The sequence below is a fragment of the Sciurus carolinensis genome, chromosome 12, assembly GCF_902686445.1.
Source record: "Sciurus carolinensis chromosome 12, mSciCar1.2, whole genome shotgun sequence".
NCBI lineage: Eukaryota > Metazoa > Chordata > Mammalia > Rodentia > Sciuridae > Sciurus > Sciurus carolinensis.
The window spans coordinates 67,940,955-67,959,142 of NC_062224.1; the positions used below are offsets into that span (position 1 = coordinate 67,940,955).

Consider the following 18,188-nt stretch of genomic DNA (forward strand, 5'->3'; position numbering starts at 1 on the left):
ACTCTCGGCTTCATGACAGTACTTTGCAGGCTTTGCTCTCAGCTCTTGTTTTGGAAAACACAAAATCACAGAATTCTACAGCAAAACGCTCCACTTAGCTTTTCTTAAATGTGTAGACTTTGTGGCATTTTGTTCTTGACAGTCTCAGGTCCCATCACACAATGTTATGTCCACTGTGAATAAAATTAAAAAAGACTTTAATCTCTCATCTTTCTTCCATACTAATGAAAGCTCTTAACATTGAAGTATGTAGCATATTGCAAATCATCAGCAGCAGTTTGTCTTCCTGACTTGATTTATAGTTCAATAAATTACAGATTGAGTTAATGCCTAGAGCTGGAGAGGGTTTTGATTGCTCTGTGGTATTGTCACAGTTGATGGACCCTTGTGACCTTCAGATGTGTTTCACAAAGTGGCTGATGAGAACATTGCTAAATGTGAACCTTGTGCACTTGGATAGCTCTGCTTAGTTTGATTTTCTTCCTGTTATATATCTGCCCCTCTTCCCAATGTTTCTTGAAATTTCGTGCTCCTACACACGTGTGCAGTATGTAAATATTTTTTAAACTCTCTTACAGCTGTACCCAAGAATTAAACCAAGACAAAGGAGCTTGGCCTGAAACTTAGCAGAATTTTAGTTAATGAAGAATTAATCCTAATGATCACCAAGAAGAAAGAATACAGTCGTTTTTGGCAGTAATTTCTCAAAACTTATTTTAATGACAATGTAGCTTGAAAGCAATGAAGAATGTGTTCTGGAAGAAAATGAAGGATTGAAGAACTCACTACTAGTGGGGGATACTCAGCATGAGGAAATGGAGCTTATAAGTCAGCAGACCATACTGTGCCAGGCACATCTGCCCCACGGAACACTCAGGAAGACACACTATGACAATCCCGTTTTCTGCAAGAAAGAGGATCATTCCTTGGGCTTTTGGGAAATCAGCTTCCTGTCCCGTTTAATGGGCATTTTTGGCACTGTTCGGTATCAATCTTCCTGCCAGAAGGACCAGTGCCATCATGGCACCATCCCCAATTCTCTGGCACCAATAGGTCTTGGACTCATGTAGGGGCTTGAAGGTGCCATGTGCTTGTATATTGTCAGCAAAGAACTGCTAGTTGTTTGTCAGTGAGTAATAACTATTATATATGAGTTCTTCTAGCATTTTAAGAATTATACATGGATTTGAAATATTGGAAACTATACTACCTGATCTAAATTAGATTTAGAATCTTGTTTTTAGGCTGAATATGAATCTATATTTATTGTCTTTTGTACCTTGGTAGAGACTTGTTATAGACTTACCCATAATATTTGTCAAGATCATAGCTAACTTTAAAAACATTGTAATAAAATTAAACTTTTTGACTCTAAGCTGTTTTACTGGTTTTCATTTTAGATGTCCTAAACAACCTCATTTATAGATCACAAGTTATTACAATCTCTCTTACCCAAGTGAAAAATAGCAAACTACTTAATGCAAATATATGTCCTGTAATACGATTTACCAGCCATGCAATTGATATAAGAAGTATTTCTTGGCTTACAGAAAACTATTTTGCATTTCAAGTTTGGATGGTCTTTGCTACAGAACTGAAATTTTTTGATGATCTTGGTGATCATTGATGATAGAAGCCTATGTGTACCTTTTGCCTGGAACCTCTGATATGCTGTGCCCTCATTTATTTCAGTTTCTTTGTAGAGTTATGTTTTATTAATATGTTACCAAATACACACATTGCTTTGAAAACCAAAGCTTAGTGAGTTGCTTAGTGGAGATAAATATATAAATAATTTTTTTTTTCATCATACTGAGGATTAAACCTGAGGGTGCTCTACCACTGAGCTACATCCACAGTCGTTTTTGTTTTTTATTTTGAGACAGGGCATCACTAAGTTGTCGAGGGCTTAACTAAGTTGCAAGACTGGCCTTGAACTTGTGATGCTCCTGCCTCAGCCGCCCAAGTTTCTGGGATTACAGGTGTGTGCCATTGTACCCAACTGGGTATACAATTAAAGACAAGACACAAATGAAAATACATGGTCACTTCTTAATATTTTTTATGAGTAGCTGAATTCCAACAAGGAAGTAGATGAAAATCACATCCTTCAGAGAAATGAAGGAAAAAATGATGATATGAACCAAACTTCTAAAATATACATGGTAAGCAAAATTCTAAAGATGCCTCCCCTCCCCCAGTATTGTAGTCCCCTGGTAATTCAATCCAGTACCAGTGTAGGTACTGTTGTGAGGGACTTTTCAGATTTAAATAAGTTCATTAATCAGCTAACCTTAAAATGGGGTGATTAGCCTGGATTATCCAGTGGGCAGTGTAATCACATGAGCCCATCAAAAGTAGGAGAGCAAGCCAGGAGGCCTGAGGGTAAGTCAGCAAGACATGGAATATGAGAAGGACTTGATTTTCACCTACTGGCTTTGAAAAGAAGGGATCATGAGTTAGGGAATGTGGAAGCTAAGAAAATGCCCTGACTGAAAGTCAGAAAAATAAAGGGGTCCTCAGGCCTATAACCACATGGAACTGGACTCTGCCAACTCGATGGGCCTGCCAGGAAATGAATCCATCCCTCCAGAAGGAAAGCATTGATGGGACCAGTGTTGGACTTCTCATCTACAGAATGTGCAATTATTACATATTTTTAAAAACCACTTCATTTGTATTAAATCCTGTTGAAGCAACAGGAAATAAATTGAACATGAATTCTAGAGCTGGGCTGCTGGATTTAACTAATACATCAAATGACCTTGCCCAGGACACTTTATCTTCCTGAGCCTTCTTTTTCTGATAGGTATAGTAGAATTTAATGCCATTGCTTCTGACTGTCACTGACGGGTCTAAGGAGGTCCCTTCTAGTGGGCAGTGGGACCTCGATTCAACCAAGACAGGTTCTTGAGAAGCTGCCGAAGAGAATTTCAGGATGTGTCAAAAGCAAGGTACAAGCAAAAATTTATTAGAGAGCAAAGGTATCATACTTTAAAAGCAGTGTGTGGGTGCCCCTTAACCTCTTGAGAAGACGAGTGACCTGCCCAGGGTTGAGCTCTTACTATATGTATGATTTTCCTGGGAAGAAATGTACAGGTTCTCAGGCAAGCTTTTGTTAAAGACAGATCCCTTGTTAATCATTTGTTATTTGGGGTTTAGTGTAGCCATAAATCAGTTGTGGGCACATTGTGTTTGAATCTGTTAACATTTGTGTTTTTGTTCTAGTTGATCAGATGTAGGCGTACACTGGAGCTTTTGTTCATCTAAGGAAGGAGACAAGCATAGCTGATCATGCTTGAAGATCTGGGTCTCCTACCAAGATTTGATCAGTCTCTCCAAGAACCCACCTATCTGGTGCATACTTCAGAGCTGCCAGGGAAGGCATATCAAGTACTATATGTGAAGTGCTTGGTAAATTAAAAAATTGTGCAGTGGTGGTGCATGTCTGTAATGCCAATGGCTCAGGAAGCTAAAGCAGGAGGAATCTCAAGTTCAAAGCCAGTGTCAGCAACTTAGTGAGGCCCTAAGCAACTAAGTGAGACCCTATCTGTAAATAAAATATAAAGAAGGGCTGGGGATGTGGCTCAGTGGTTCAGTCCCTGGTTACCCCCCCATTCCCCCCAAAAGAGAATTATGCAAATGTTTGAAAAGGGAAGGTGTGAAAACCAGGAAACAATGATGCTCAGTTTTATAATCCTTAATCCTAAATTTAGAACCTCTTTTATTCTCCATGTTTGGTTTTTAACATTATCAAAGTATCCTTATATCAAAGCTTGTAGAAATATATCAAAATGTAGGAAAAGGTTATGAAGAGGGGAAAAGGCCACTTTAGAGGCAGTATTACATACATTTGGATGTGTTTCTTTTAGTCTTATCCATGATTTTTTTCTCTTGAATAATTGAGAGCATACTCATAAATAATTGAATCAATTCTGTCTTCTTTTTTATGCTTGACATTGCATAAGTATTAACAGGGTTTTTAATGGCTGCATAATACTCCATTGTGTAATTTATGCAATTATTTATCTGATGAACATGTGTCTTAATGTTTTTAGATGCATTTTAATTGATAATATAGTCATTTTTATGGTAGCAGATTTTTTAGATTTTTGCAAATGGTGAGGAATGAACCAACTGGAGAGTGGACCATGCCTTGCGGGGAGTATATAAACTTCAGATATGCTCAGGTCCTAAAGGCCTTGAAACCACTGAGGAATTTTGCTAGGGGCTATGAAGAATGGCCTGGGGGTGTCACATGAAAGGAGTCAGAGTTAGCAAGAAAAGCAGATAATAAGGAACCCTGAAGAATACAGATTCTCGACACAGGAATAGAGAATGGAGTTAAAGGTTCAGAGAGATGGGGACTAGTAGGTGTTTATAGTATTTGACATTAGGAAATAAATGATCTTAATTATACTGTGTATGTATAATATGCCAAAATACACTCTACTGTCTTAATTTGTCCAAAGACAGACAAATTTTTTAAAAAGGCACAAAAAGCAGATCTAAAAAATAAAAGGCTATTTAGCCACATTGTACCAGGTAAAGGAATCGATGAGAAACAACTTGAGATCTAGGTCTAGTGTGGACAGTTGCTCAGGATGCTTGTTTGGAGGAAGGGAAGATGGAGGGATGAGAGTAGGCTGTGTCCTTTGGGATGTGGCAAGCACACAGCGGTGGGGAAAGAAACTGAAGACCGGGAGTGAGCACTGCAATTCAGAGCAGACACTGAGGGAGGGAATTCGTGAGGCTTAAATTCAGGCTGAGTTTGTACAGGATCAGAAAGGGAAGGTTTACTTTGTTTATAATCCCCCCCGCCCCCGGTAAAATAGACACTGACAAATCTTATGTGAGAAAACTCAGGATGCTGGTCATTTTGCTTCTCTTTTTAAGTCTTTTTCTAAATTGGCTATGATAAGCATATGCCTTATTTTTTAAACCTCATCTCTTTTATTGCAAGTAAAATGGTAAATTTTTCCACTGGGTCAGTTCTCCAGATAAAAGTACAGGGGGAGGGGCATGTTCTCCCCAGTAGTCCAGGTCTGGAGTAGCCTCTACTGATAGGTGGGGGCCTACCCTCTGCCCGACTCTGTGCCTATTCAGAAGACACCTCCCTTCCCTGGGCATCTAAAGATATGACTCTTGTTGCTCCCCTATCATTTCTATCCTGAAACCTGGGCTGCCAAACAGAAAAATCACATACCCTGGTGGATTTCAATTCCTCTACATCCATGTTTTCCACCCTTCCATGTTTTTCACTCCCTGAGTGACCAGCAAGATCCACCTGGCAAGTAGGAGGAACTTGGGTGCATTGGAGTTGAGTTTGGGAAATCATTTACTAATCTTTTCAGGAAATATTAGATGTCATTTGCCTATTGAGTCATCTCGCATCTTTCCCAAGGATCAGTGGTAACTGACCAGTGATTTAATCTGCTTATTTTCTTAGCTCCCTACACCAGTCAGCTGGCCAAAGTGACACTGAGCTTTCGTCTAATGCAGGGAACTTCCTGAAAGGCACAAAAGTCTGTGCATCCTTAAAAGAGACCAGCAAGCAGTAGAAATTAGAGCTGCTCTTCATGGTCAAAATATTAGTTTCTGAACTATATTTTTAAAATATCACACAGGTCTACATTTTAATTACAGATAAGATGCCCTCTCGATGTGTGAGTTTACAAGTGGTAGCATTCCTCATTAAAGTAGAAATAAGCTATAATTGTGTAGGCTCATACACCATTCCACTGGGACCACCCTCCAGGAGGAAAAAAACCAGCATGGTGTGAATGCATGGGGCAACTCTTTATTTAACAGTACATTTGGAAGGCGATAAGGCAACGAAGGCAATATTTTTATAATGTTGCTAACATTTTCCTGAGGCCAAAGCCAGAAAACCAGCTTGTGTCATTTCCACAAGAGCTGCTCAGCAGTGCCCTCCCTAAACCAATGTGCATACTAGTGGCAATGGTTCATAAAGTTTTGAGGCAACCAACAGCTTGTTTTGTTCCTTTTATCATCACCATCAGTTTGCAAACTGGATGCTTGATTTTGGCACAGTGCTTCAAATGATCACGAATAGAATCCTTTCAGTATTTATGACTAAATCCTTAAGGCCAAATATGCTCAAGGACTTGAGTTTAAGAATGATTCACTGTTACCAGTCAATATTACATAATACTTGTCTTGTTTAACCCAAATGATAGAGGTAAACTTTCTCCCCTGGACTCTTTAGATCCCTTGACAGTAAATACTACTTCATGATGCACCTATTTCCCGGTTTGAAATGGCAGCTCCCGGGCTGCTGTTTGGTGTTTGCCACAGCTGCATTTTAAAACTTGAAGTTGCTTTAAATATTCCCAGCAAGGGCCTTGTGGCCTTTGAGATTGACGTAATGTTTGCTCAACTGCATTTCTTCCTGATTTAATATTGCTATGAACAGGAGAGTGTGTAAAAGTATAAAGTGTATACTATTTACAAGTTTAAAGCTTTCCTTTAGCTTACCAAGGGTTAAGTGACTCACTTGCATTTAGTATAATGATATGCAAATCTTTTACTTTGATATGTGAAAATTTCTGCTATCTCAAATAATATTTTTCAGCTATAATCATCAGTTTAAATGTTCCCATAATTTCAAGGTCCAGACACAAACTTTTTGTCTGGAAGTTTAGTCCTTGGCTGATTTTTTTTTTTTTTTTTTTTCCATGAGACGTCTTCAGGCAGATTAGTTATAACTTCAAAGTACTGAAAAACAGAGCCACTGTAGGAAGAAGAAAAACAAATTATTTCATTAAGCATTTTTAAACTTAAAGGCTATTTAAGCACCTTTGAATCATTCTGGAAGACCATTATACCAGAAAAGCTGAGCAAGGGCTAAAATATCAGTGTTACAAACATTTTTCTACTTAACTTCTTGAGTCTAGCTAGCTCTGAACAGGTCAGGTAACTTTTATTTGAATCAGATGGTTACTGCAGAATTGACTGAATACATTGAGTGAAATGCAAGTATTATACTAGCATTTTTACATCTCTGTCTTGGGGCATCACATGAGAAGTTAGTTTGGGTAGGGGAGTGGATATCCAGAGACCAGTGGTTTTCAACCTTGGGTCTATATTAGAATGATACGGTCTGAGATTTCCCTGGTCATCAGGACTTTGGCAAAGCCCCACCACCAGGTGACATAACTTGCTCCCAAGGCTGAAAATCACTGCAAATGAGAGGGAGGTTTTTTGAACATGGTTCCTCCTCAGCAAGACTACTAGGGCAGGAATCCCTTAGGGATCTCTTGAAGATGGGTAAGAGCCAGTGAGTAAGATGTGCTCAGAGGAAAGAGGAAGGAGTGGACTGAGGAGGCAGGCTAGAATAGGTGGGGGGGGGGGGGGGACAGGTGAAATAGGATATTCAGCAAGAATGAGAAAGAGGCTAGAAGTTTCCAGAACCTATCACATGGCATGTTTTATGTCACAGTAGATTTACTCTCCTGTACTCTCCTCTTGCAGTCTCGTATATTTCCTAGGCAATATATAGTTTTGAGCAAGTCAGAGTTATTTGTAACCAGCTAAACTGTACTTTTCAGTTGGATAAAGGTACTTGATGGTGCATAATAACATAGTGAAACAGCATTTTAGTTGCTGACTTCTTCCACAGTTCAAAATTCAAGGGAAGAGTTGCCAGTCCCTTAGAACTGGTAGCACTTTGCTTCTCTATCACATGGGATAGGACTGAAGACAGTGCCATTCCCATCCAACCCTTGGCCATCTCACTGCATCCCTTCGTGACCTGTGCCACTCCAGTTTCTGTTCCCCTGGGTAGAGCAGTGGAGACTGGAGCCATTGGGCACCCTGCCTGGCTTCTTCAGCCATTCTGAGGACAGGAGCCTCTTTCACTCAAAGCTGTCATCAGGATGACACATTTTATACTTTGCTTTTTGTGAAACTGACATACTAACTTGATTGATCATTTCAGAAATGGGCATTGCTGGGGTTCCAGACATATATGTGTAATTATCCATGGCAAACCTACTTACTATTGCTAATTTAATCTTAAATTTAATAGGGAGGAAATAGAGAAAACTTTCTTGGAAAGTATTTTAAGTAGATCTGGTCTGAAAAAGACAGGTCTTCCCAAAACCCAACTTTCATCCAAGGATTTCTACACATAAGCACCTTGTCTCAGCAGTTCCTTTTTATAAACAGTGATCTGGCAGCCACCCTTGTGCTATGCTTAGTCAAAGCTCATGGGAAAGAATGCCAGGTGTGTTTTCTTGAACTCAAGAATCAGTAGGCCAGTTAGAAACAGTAACAGTGCATTGTGGGACTTTACAGCCATTTACAGGCCTGTCCCCAAAGGACCAGAAAAATTTCAAAGTGAAACTTTAAAAGGCAAGTCACCCAAGGAACAGACCATTCTGTTCCTGCCTTCCCCCAGTTCCCTTAGGAGTGAGGTGAGGTGGTTGGCGTGAGCTGCTGACTTACAGAAATAAGGTCCAGCTCTATTGTTCCAGTATTTTCGGGATCCAGCTGTTTAAAAATCTCTGTGGAGGGAGACAAAGGAGATGTCAGAAGCATTTAGCCGAGACAAAGATTTCGTCATCCCAACTTGGCAGCTGATTTCATTGACCGCCACAGCATTTCTTTCCTCTTTCCCCAGCCTAACAAAGAAGGAATTTTATTCTCAGTCCCTGGACAGACATGTCTCTGGTTCAGGTGATTGCACCATGAACCAGATGAAAGGAAGGCTGCTTTAATACCCAAAGAACTGAAATAAGTATTTCCCCAATGTTCACATACTGAATAGCGTTTCCAGTCGAACCAAACATCGTACAAAATTATCAAAATCAATGATGAGTTGATCATCTGCAAACCGAGCAACGATGACTTGGTGAAGTTGACAGGGCAGCTTGAAACCTGAAGTTAAGTGAACAAACAAACTTACTACTAAATATTAGATTGTATCATTTAGCTCTGTCTACAGGTTATGGAACTGAGGTGACACTTCAAATTACAACTACAATCACTTTTGTCTCTGGGCTGTTTGCTCTTGTGTGAGAATTTTTTTTTTTTTTCCCTCAGTGCAGGGCATTGAACCCAGGGCCTATGTGCATGTGCTAAGCAAGTGCTCTATTGCTGAGCTACATCTCCAGCCTGAGACTGGTTTTACTTTGCAAAACTGGTACCTTTGTTTCTTTTGTTTCCAAACTCTTGCTGTTGTTCTGCTTGCTTCCTTACTAATGCATAAGATTTTTCTTGCCTCTTCCATTGTCATGCTGCTTCAGGCTGTTAACCATGCTTCCTTTCCATGTTTGTTTAGTTAGCTCTGAGTCAGCTTGGAGACCAGTTTCTTCCTGGACGTAGGTGGCAGACACTGTGGTAAACTAATATTAATTCTTCCTTTTTCCACAGTAAAGGCATTTTCAATGGGACCATGTCTGCCTGGCATTAATACTGCATTTCCCAGCTTTCCTATGACTAAGTTCTAGCCAATAGGATGTGTAAGCAGAAGTGATGGTTGTGACCTTAAAGGCACAGAGCTCTTCTGCCAAGCTGTCAGTGGCTTGTGGTTGTGGTAGCAAGTTGTCCTGAAGTCTTAGTGGCTGGTGAAGCAACATGATAGGAGGAGCCTAGGGCCTTAACAGTAGAAGGCACCATCCCAGCCTTGGACTGCCTGAGGGAAAGGTGTATCTTGTTTATACCACTATTATTTGGAGTCTCTCCTGCACCATTATATCCCCAGTTAACAGAGTGCACAGCCTCTTTTTATCATGTTTGTCCCCAAAACACACCAATTTCCCACTCTGCTGGTTTACCCAAGCTTATGTCCTATTTATTGATGTCTAGTTCTATTAGGGACTTCTTGGAAGAGTTGAGCTGAGACATTCCATTTCTGCCTAACCAGCTCTACCCAGGAAGGAGGAACACACGGGCAGGTCGGTTGAGAACTAACCCTGCCTGTTTGCCCTGCCAGGCTGCTTTGAAGAAAACCTGTATTCAGGAAAGCACTGAAGGCAGAGCCTCTGGGACTGCACTTAATTTGACCAGCTAGTTGTTAAGAGGAGAATGAAAAGGATGAGTTTGTATTAGACCTGCACCTGCTTTATGTTATAGTTCACCAACCAAGCTTTATATGGTATGGTGTAGAATAAATAAATGTTCAGCATTCTGCAGATAGAGAAAACAAAGGGAAGGAGATAGATTGTGAAGTGTTACCTGCTTCTTCTAGTGCTTTCCGCATCTCATAGGAATTCATGGTACCAGACCTGTCAACGTCGATTTCCCGGTAAATTCTCTGGAACAAGCAAAATGGTTATAAAAACCATGACCCAAAACAAAACATGTGACAGATTACATCTGTAGTATGTATGGAGTGGGATGAAGTTTTAAGCTTCGGGCCTCAAGTTTGGCCTTCTTAGAATTGTCCATGTTTGTACCTTAAATAGCTAATAGTATTTTGCCTCTCTCTGTGAGCACGTTTGTAAATATGCCCATCAAATTACCTAGCCAATTATCATGGGCACATGTCATTGTCTCACACAATTTCTATATTTCTAACTACAAAGGGCCATACAGCCTTTGCAGGAAACCCTTGATGGTGGCTTTTAGGTAACCCCCTTTCTTGTCACTAATCCAGTAAAGGCTGGAATAGATGACTTAATTTGCAAAGTCCTTGTTTTGTTTGTTTGTTTTTGCATTTGTCCAGCCCAGTCTTTACTCCTTTCTGACCTCCATGTGTATAAAGGCCCAACCCCTTGGAAATGGTCTTCTACCCTTCAAAGGAGTTGTTGTATCTTAAAGTGTATGCCTAGAGTGTTCCCCGACACAGATCCACCTGCCTCCCGAGCTCTCCTGAGATCATACTTGATATTTCTGAATCTTCGTCCAGAGAATGTAGAACTCCTTCAGTCCCAGCTTGCCACTCCCGTCCGCCTGCCTTCAGTCAAGGAAAGCTCCTGGAGTCTGCCATCACTTGGGCATCATTTCACCTGGTTTGTCCTCCCATCTGGATCTTCTGGTCATCACAGCACATGCACAAGGAGTTTTTGCAGAAGGATCCCTCTTCTGCTTTTCACATTGCCAACCCTCCACGTAAGGGACTAGAGGAAGCGCAAGATAGAAGCCTCCCAGCTCCTGCTGACTCCTATGGCTCTTTTTACCTGGTGGTGCTGTGGTGGCCCAGATTCTGCTATAAATAAGTCATGGGATGATATGCTGATGGGATTCAGACTGAGCCCTTTTTTTTTTTTGAGCATTATCTGGAGTATTTCTAAGAGGCCCCTTGGGAGGAGAGTTACGTAGTGGGTACACATCATGATTGTACCAGATAAAATGTCACAGAACCTTACCATGGTTCTCACTAAGCTCAGAAACAAGTGGGGGGCCTGATTAGCCTGCTCTTGGGCTCTGTGGGCAGCCTAGGCAGGAACCAAAGCAAAGGGGAAGGAGCACGCTATGGAGACGGGTGGGCCTCATCTATAGATCTAGAAGCAAATCTTGACCAAAGAAAATAGAGATTCACATCAGAAATATTAAGGCTTAGGGACCATTTTCCTACAAGTAGTGGAAATACCGTCACTCAAGAAACAACACAGGCTGCTCTGGGCAGAGTACAGCAGGTGTACTGTTGGGATTTTGGCAGCAGCCCCAGGACCAGGATGGCTGACTGCACTCTGAGCCCATGGAGGTAGGCAGGGGTGGCACTTTAGTTTCCTTCATCTGGGGTTCCTCATGTCTCCCTGGGAAGGCAGCTCAGTGCTGAAGACAGTCCCACAGTAGCTGCCCCAGTTGGGAGGACCCAACTGACCATTTTGAATGGAGAGAAGGCAATGCATTTGGAATCTCATTGGAGTGAGATTTTAAACTCCCAGTCTCTGTTCTCTGGAGTACTTTAAAGGATACATCCAGCATGTCAACCATGATTTTGCAGGTCTCGATGCTGAAGCCATCTGACTTGATATCTTGACCTAAAAAAGGCAAAATGAGCATAACAGGAAAATCTTGCGCAGTACTGTCCAACAGAACTTTGCACAAAAATGAAAATGTCCTTTCTCTGTGGCCCCCACTACAATAGCCATTTAAATTACTCCATAATGCCACATGTGTGTAGATACAATACTGGGACAGTACAGAGATTGTGTTACCTTTTTCTGCAGACTTCTCTGTATATTCACTGTGGGCAATGGTGTTAATAGGTGCTTGTTATTTTGATTTTTATTTATTTGTTTCAGACCAGGTCTCACTATATTGCCCATGTTGGCCCAGAACTGGACCCAAGTGATCCTCCTACCTCAGCCTCCCAATAGCTGGGACTACAGGTGCACACCACCATGCCTGGCTCAAGTGCTTTTTAAATAAGTAAAAGAAGCATACATGACTGTATCTTTAAGTGCACACAGGTGGAAAGCCCTCTGTGGTTGCTGGCCAAGGAATAAAAAACAAAAATCCAGAGGGCATGTGTGTTTGCTGTGGGCTGTGACCTCTGAGAGGAAGAGGGTTGCTTCATCTGTCCAGCCGCAAGTCATCTATGGAGTGTCTGTGTCCCCAGCTGACTGAGAAACCTGAGGACCTGGAAGCTCTCCAGGAGCTACTGTGCCCTACTAGGGCAGTCCTGTCTCACTGGTGATCAGCAGTGGTGTAAGACCCTTGCCACCAATATGACTCCGGTTCCTCACAGACTTCATGAGGAGGAAACTTTGGGTTATACCCTTGTAAAATGTTAGAACCCTAACCTGTCTTGATGCCACTCTTGAGTATGGGTACAAGGCAGTATGTGAGGCCCTTGGGCAGAGGGTGAGTCACCCAGCAGGCAGGGGGAGGGGCCTGAGCTCAGAGGCACGTGTGGGGCAAATGCTGCTCCCCAACCAGGAGCAGGCTGAACCAAGCATGGCCTGATCCCTCCCTGCCTTCCATCTGTGCAGAAACAATGAGGCTTCAGTGTCCTCAAGCTCATGACAGCCACACAGCTGAAGAGCCCTGTGACCTCACTTGTGCCTGGCAACTTCAAGCATAAACACATCCAATCTTCTTGTCCTCCCCCTAAATTGGAGGAGGGAGGCTATAGGCTCAGATCAACCTTGGGAAGCCCTGGCTGGCCACCAGAGTGCTCCTGGGTGAGCACTCTGAATCACAGATGCTCTAAGATGGCCTTTTGTTCAGGGGACACAGGGCAGGGATCAGTTTATATGGTCTCTGTTAGGTGCATACACATTGGGATAGAAGACCCAGCTGGCACTTGACCTTTCTCTGGCTGTACAAGGAGAATTTACTTCGCTCTTATGGGGTTAGGCAAGAGGCTGTCTAGTCTGCTGTCAGAGGGAATGATGACCCTTGAGTCATCTGGATATGATGCATAGGGGCTGATGTTCAGGATATGACGATATATGCATTTTTTTTTTTTTTTTTTGGGTGCTGGGGACTGAACCCAGGGCCTTGTGCTTGCAAGGCAAGCACTCTACCGACTGAGCTATCTCCCCAGTCCCCCTGCATTCATTTTTGAGCTGGATTTATAACTTCTAAAATTGTACAAAACTCTGCTGTCTAGATCGCTATTCTACTGAAAGCAGCATGACTCTTAACAATTTGACAGGGTCGGGGGCTGTGTGTATTTCTTCCTCTTCCCCAATGGTGATCAACAATAGGGGGAGTTGAACAATGAATGCTTGGATTATTTCTTTTCCCTAAGAAATAGTAATAAGCTGAAAAGGTATGCAGGAAGCACAACTCCACCGTATTCTTCAGTTTCTATCTTAAGTCTTTTATTCTTTCTTTATTGGAAGCCCTCTAGCCTAGGCTGACAGCTGACATCTCCAGAGTCTTCAAGTCATTTGCTTGGCCCACTGGCTCAAATGAAGTGACAGTTCTCCCAATAAGGAACTGGTTAGATGAAGCTCATTTAAAGCTCATTTAAAGCTCATGGGGAGATGAGCCTTTATAATCCCTTTCCCTTAGCTTGAATACAAGATGGCCCATTTATTTTTCCATTCTGGCCCGTCAGTGAGATGTCATCACTACCAGTGATTCCTCACTAAATGCAGCCAGAGAATTCTGAAATTTCAGGAATGTTTCTGGTTTCCACTCTCTGGGCTAACTTAGATTTTTCTTACTGAAAAAGCTAGATAACAGCTATCATCTACGGAGGGCTGGTTCTGCACCAGGCAGTTTCTACATGTTACCTCATGTAAGACCACTTGTAAGAGGCAAGTCGTAATGTGTCTATTACAATAAGACAAGGAAAGGAGAATCAGAGAGGCGATACAACTTGGTTGAGATCACAGAACTAGTATGCAGAGGATACGTAGGTTTCATCTTTGATCTCTAGGCCCTGGAGACCTTTGTTAATTTTTATCACGTCACTCAGATCCTGCTCCATTCAGTTCTTTGGTGGTGGTGGGAATGGCAACAATGTTTCCATAGGATTAGCCATAGATGTTAGCCAGAGCTGCCACTGTTCGGATGAGACAGGATTCCTGTGTCTCTTGCGTCCACAGGGGAAGGAGCAAGATGCCCACGGGGGAAGGAAAGGATAAGTGCTTTGCAAGGAGGGGACACTTACGCTTTGCCAGAACTCTTCTCAGGATGGTCTGCAGCTCAAACGCAGAGATCTCTGCATCCTGTGGACATACGACCAGAGCATGTTACTGGCTCCCTATGGGAGCTGGGTGAAGCACAGAGCACAGCAAGGTGTGACACATCGGGCAGTTCTCATTTGCATGTCTAACACCCCCAGGGGAGGCTGTGCTGCCCTCCCAGTCCACACTGAGTAGCTGCCTGGCCTGTCTGGGACGGTGTTTTACTATACAACACACCCTAGGCCACCATTTCTTTGCCATGGGGGATATATGTTCCTGGTCTTTTTTGACCTAGTTCTTGCACACTATTTCTTCCTTTCCAGCATGCCTTCTTCGTGCTTTAAAACTCAAACCTCAGGCTTCCTGTAACACAATCTCCAAGAACTGGTGCCTCCCCCATGGCTCCCCAGACATGGTTCAGGTGCCTCTGTTCACTCTGGCATATTTGTGTAACTGACGGACAAGTCCAATGTTTTAAACCAAGATTGCCTGTCTGGGTGTCAGGTGGGTATGTGTGTGATTCAACCAGTGGGGAAATAAATCTAATGCCCCTTCCCTTGAGAAACCAGGAGGGAGGAGCTGAAGGTAGGGACATGGAGCAGATGGTAGTTTTTAGGACTTTCATGAGTCTTTGTTAAGCAGAGGGGCATTAGATGAGTTTGATGGTGGATGCTGGAGAGAGCTAAATTCCTTCACACGATGGGAGGAACTTTTGTTTTGGGAGTTCTTTAGAAAAAAGAGGGTTGAATAACTTTGTAATGGGCCTACATGGCTGCAGAATTATTTTTAGAACAGGAAGTCTAATCCTCCATTGTAAGTTGCTTGCATCCTTGAGATTTGAAACCCTTCCATGTCCCCCAAATAGCAATGCTCTTTTTTAGAAATCAAGGATAGGGGGCTGAGTTTCATGCCTGGGTTGGCATGGAACAGAGAAAATAAAAGAACTTCAAGGTGAATCCAAGAATCCTAAGGAAGAACAAACACAGAGGAGAGCTGGCCACAAGAGGGGAGGCCCCCTGCAGCATGCAGAGGTCTGGGAGAGGATGTGGGTAAGGGGTGTGAGCTGAAATCCGGTTACATTTGCAATTCTTCTTGGCTTCTGTTCAGTTTGTGTTCTCTCTCCCTTTAGACCCATATCTCCTTGAGGACAAACACTGTCTTTTGTTTTACATCAACACAGAGTTCAGGGCAACACCTACCTCCCCTGCCAACTGAGCAAACAGCCTCCTGAATCCATCATCAATGTCTTCCTCACCGACATCTATCTGGAAGGTGAGGCAAGAAATGGAAACAAGGGGTCAGAGCTGAGAATGACTGCAAGGCACCGCTCCCGCTTCAGCTTCCCTCTCTCTCTTATGGGCCCAGACACTAAGGGTGTTGAGATTGTGATAAAGACGGTGTGAAGAGTTAGTGAAATATTTTCTAGTTAAAACACATGTGAGAGAAATATAAACTATGTGGAAGGAGCTACAGTTTAATTTCTCTTACAGGTATCTTTAATATCCAACCCAAGGGGCCTCTTATGATCTTCTTTATGAACTTGGAATTATAAAGACTGACAGGAATGTTCCAGAAGGATTTCAGTAATGGCTAGTGACCACTGTCTGGGAGGCACTTGGAAATTATTTAGTCTCCCCCTGGGTACACAGGACAAGCCCGGAGATTCAGCAACTGAAGGGATTACAGAGCCACCTCAGACCCTCCCAGGGAAGGAAGAGAACCCCTTCCTCTGTGATATTCTTCCTCCACTTGGATGTGTTAAAGTTGGGCCTTTTTTTCTGAAATTCTCAAGTCATATCCCTAAAAGCCCTCCAGGATTTACCACTGAATCACATTCTTTTCTAATAGCCTGAGTAATCTTATCATCTGTGTCCATTTTATAAATGAGAAAAGTGAGGCCCAGCAAGGGGTGACAAGAAGCTGTCTCTGCTCAATGCAGCATTGGTGTCCCCCACATCACCCTCCTCATGCACATGGGTGAAATTCCCACTAGTGAGCAGGGGACTGACTGGCCAGACCCCCAGTTCAGCTGTGGCTGGCTCAGAAAGCAGACTTGGATTCCCAGTGCAGGGCCGTTATCCTTAGTTTCAACCTGTGTTCACTAAGTCCAAGGTGCCTCCCGAACCCTTGCCATTAGTTTTTGCTCCTCTGCTCTCTGGATGTCCAGGACAGAGTAGAAATAATTTAAAAATTACAAGTACCTCTTCAACGTTGGCCTCAATCTCATCATCGACAACTCTAGAAATAAAAGGAAATTACGTGTTACTGGAAGGCAGGTGAACCAGCAGTGCTGCAGAAATCACTGCTAAAAGGGAAGTTCAACATTTAGATCTAGCATGAGCTGGGTGGGGGAATTTCTTTGTGCCCCAGGTTTCTGTGATAACGCCTCCCCTAAATAGCAGAAACTGAGGCAGAAATGATTCATCATGTTTGGTTCTTTACCATATATCACTGGCTTCCCATGCAGGGGACAGCTGGGACTCTAGTGACTCACTTAGCTCCTCGCCTTAAGGACAGTTTTTAAGTTCTATTTGAAACCCTCTGCCATTGTAAGGCCCTTGTACTGAGCCTCGAACACCGTGGGCTAAGTGTTAAGCTTCAGGTTGGGGAGGGGGCAGTGTGGTGGGTGGCCATGTGTAATTTCAACTGCAGCCTTGGAAGTGATTAGCTTGTCCCACACACAAGGGCCAGGTCCTTCTGCACAGAGAGCATGGGAGGGTCTTCCTTAGGCCCCTGGGATCTTAGGCAAGGCACTGAGAGTCCTGTGTGCAGGGTCAATGCCTTGTAGAAAAAAAAATATCAGGGGACTTCCTGTGGCTGGGGTCTGGAACAGGACTGATATCCCACAACAGGGCAGTCAGACAGCTTTGAGGGGTAGGTAGCTCAACCTGAAGAGAGCTGAGGGAGTCAGTGCTTTCTTGGGACAGTGGCTTGTGGTTGGCAGGGAGGGACAGTGTTTGACAAAGAACGGTGTCATGATACTGGCCACCTCCCCATTTCCTTGTCAGTGGGCACTAAGCTGAACACACAGAGCTTCCTCCAAATATCCTGAGCTGAGAGGAAAGGCCCCTTCCTGGTGACAAGCGTTGGCAAAGAAGAGAGCCCGTCAGTGGCAGGGGAGCTGTAGCCAGGCTCTAGTGGCATTTATTTGCAGCTGCCCGGCATTGCTTTCTTCCCTTCCTCGTGGGAAATTATTTCTCTGTCCTGTATTGTCTTGGAGCATAGGCAGTTCCCTGTCCTGCCTCCCACCACAGGAACCAGCCGACCAGGTGGCTGAGCCGAACCTGGCCTGTTGGACACACTCTATGGGAATGTGGACCTTGGGCACAAGGTCAGAGGGGTCACTGCACTGGGGTCCTCCAGCACACCCTTGACTGCTGCCCTTCCCGGTTTGTCCCCCAGCCTCCCCTCAATGCTGGAGTCCCCCATGGCATTTCAGTGACCTTCCTTTTGTTTAAATTGCCCAGTTTGATTCTGCCCTCTGCCAATCAAGTGCCCAACTGAATATATATGGTTGAGACAGTGAACAAAATGGCAGAAAGCCATTGTGAATTAAGACTACATGAACAATGGCAGGAAACTGATATCAACCAAAAAGGGTTTCTAAGAGCTGGGGTCTGAAGAGGAAGTGGA

The 18,188-nt window shown here is 43.2% G+C and overlaps 2 protein-coding genes across 2 annotated transcripts in view; one reads left to right on the top strand and one right to left on the bottom strand.

Moving 5' to 3' along the window:
- Tp53bp2 (tumor protein p53 binding protein 2) overlaps nt 1-1,389 on the top strand; it is a 54,938-nt gene extending 53,549 nt beyond the window's left edge. The window contains exon 18 of the mRNA XM_047520697.1: nt 579-1,389. Coding sequence (XP_047376653.1) covers nt 579-620 — 42 coding nt within the window. The 3' untranslated portion in view covers nt 621-1,389. The remainder of the gene's footprint in view (nt 1-578) is intronic.
- A 4,395-nt stretch (nt 1,390-5,784) lies between these two features.
- Nucleotides 5,785-18,188, bottom strand: part of Capn2 (calpain 2) — a 52,465-nt gene continuing 40,061 nt past the window's right edge. Inside the window, exons 13-21 of the mRNA XM_047520217.1 lie at nt 16,757-16,793; nt 15,755-15,820; nt 14,540-14,597; nt 11,887-11,951; nt 10,849-10,917; nt 10,201-10,279; nt 8,785-8,901; nt 8,470-8,528; nt 5,785-6,754 (exon numbers count right to left, since the gene is read on the bottom strand). Coding sequence (XP_047376173.1) covers nt 6,731-6,754; nt 8,470-8,528; nt 8,785-8,901; nt 10,201-10,279; nt 10,849-10,917; nt 11,887-11,951; nt 14,540-14,597; nt 15,755-15,820; nt 16,757-16,793 — 574 coding nt within the window. The 3' untranslated portion in view covers nt 5,785-6,730. The remainder of the gene's footprint in view (nt 6,755-8,469; nt 8,529-8,784; nt 8,902-10,200; nt 10,280-10,848; nt 10,918-11,886; nt 11,952-14,539; nt 14,598-15,754; nt 15,821-16,756; nt 16,794-18,188) is intronic.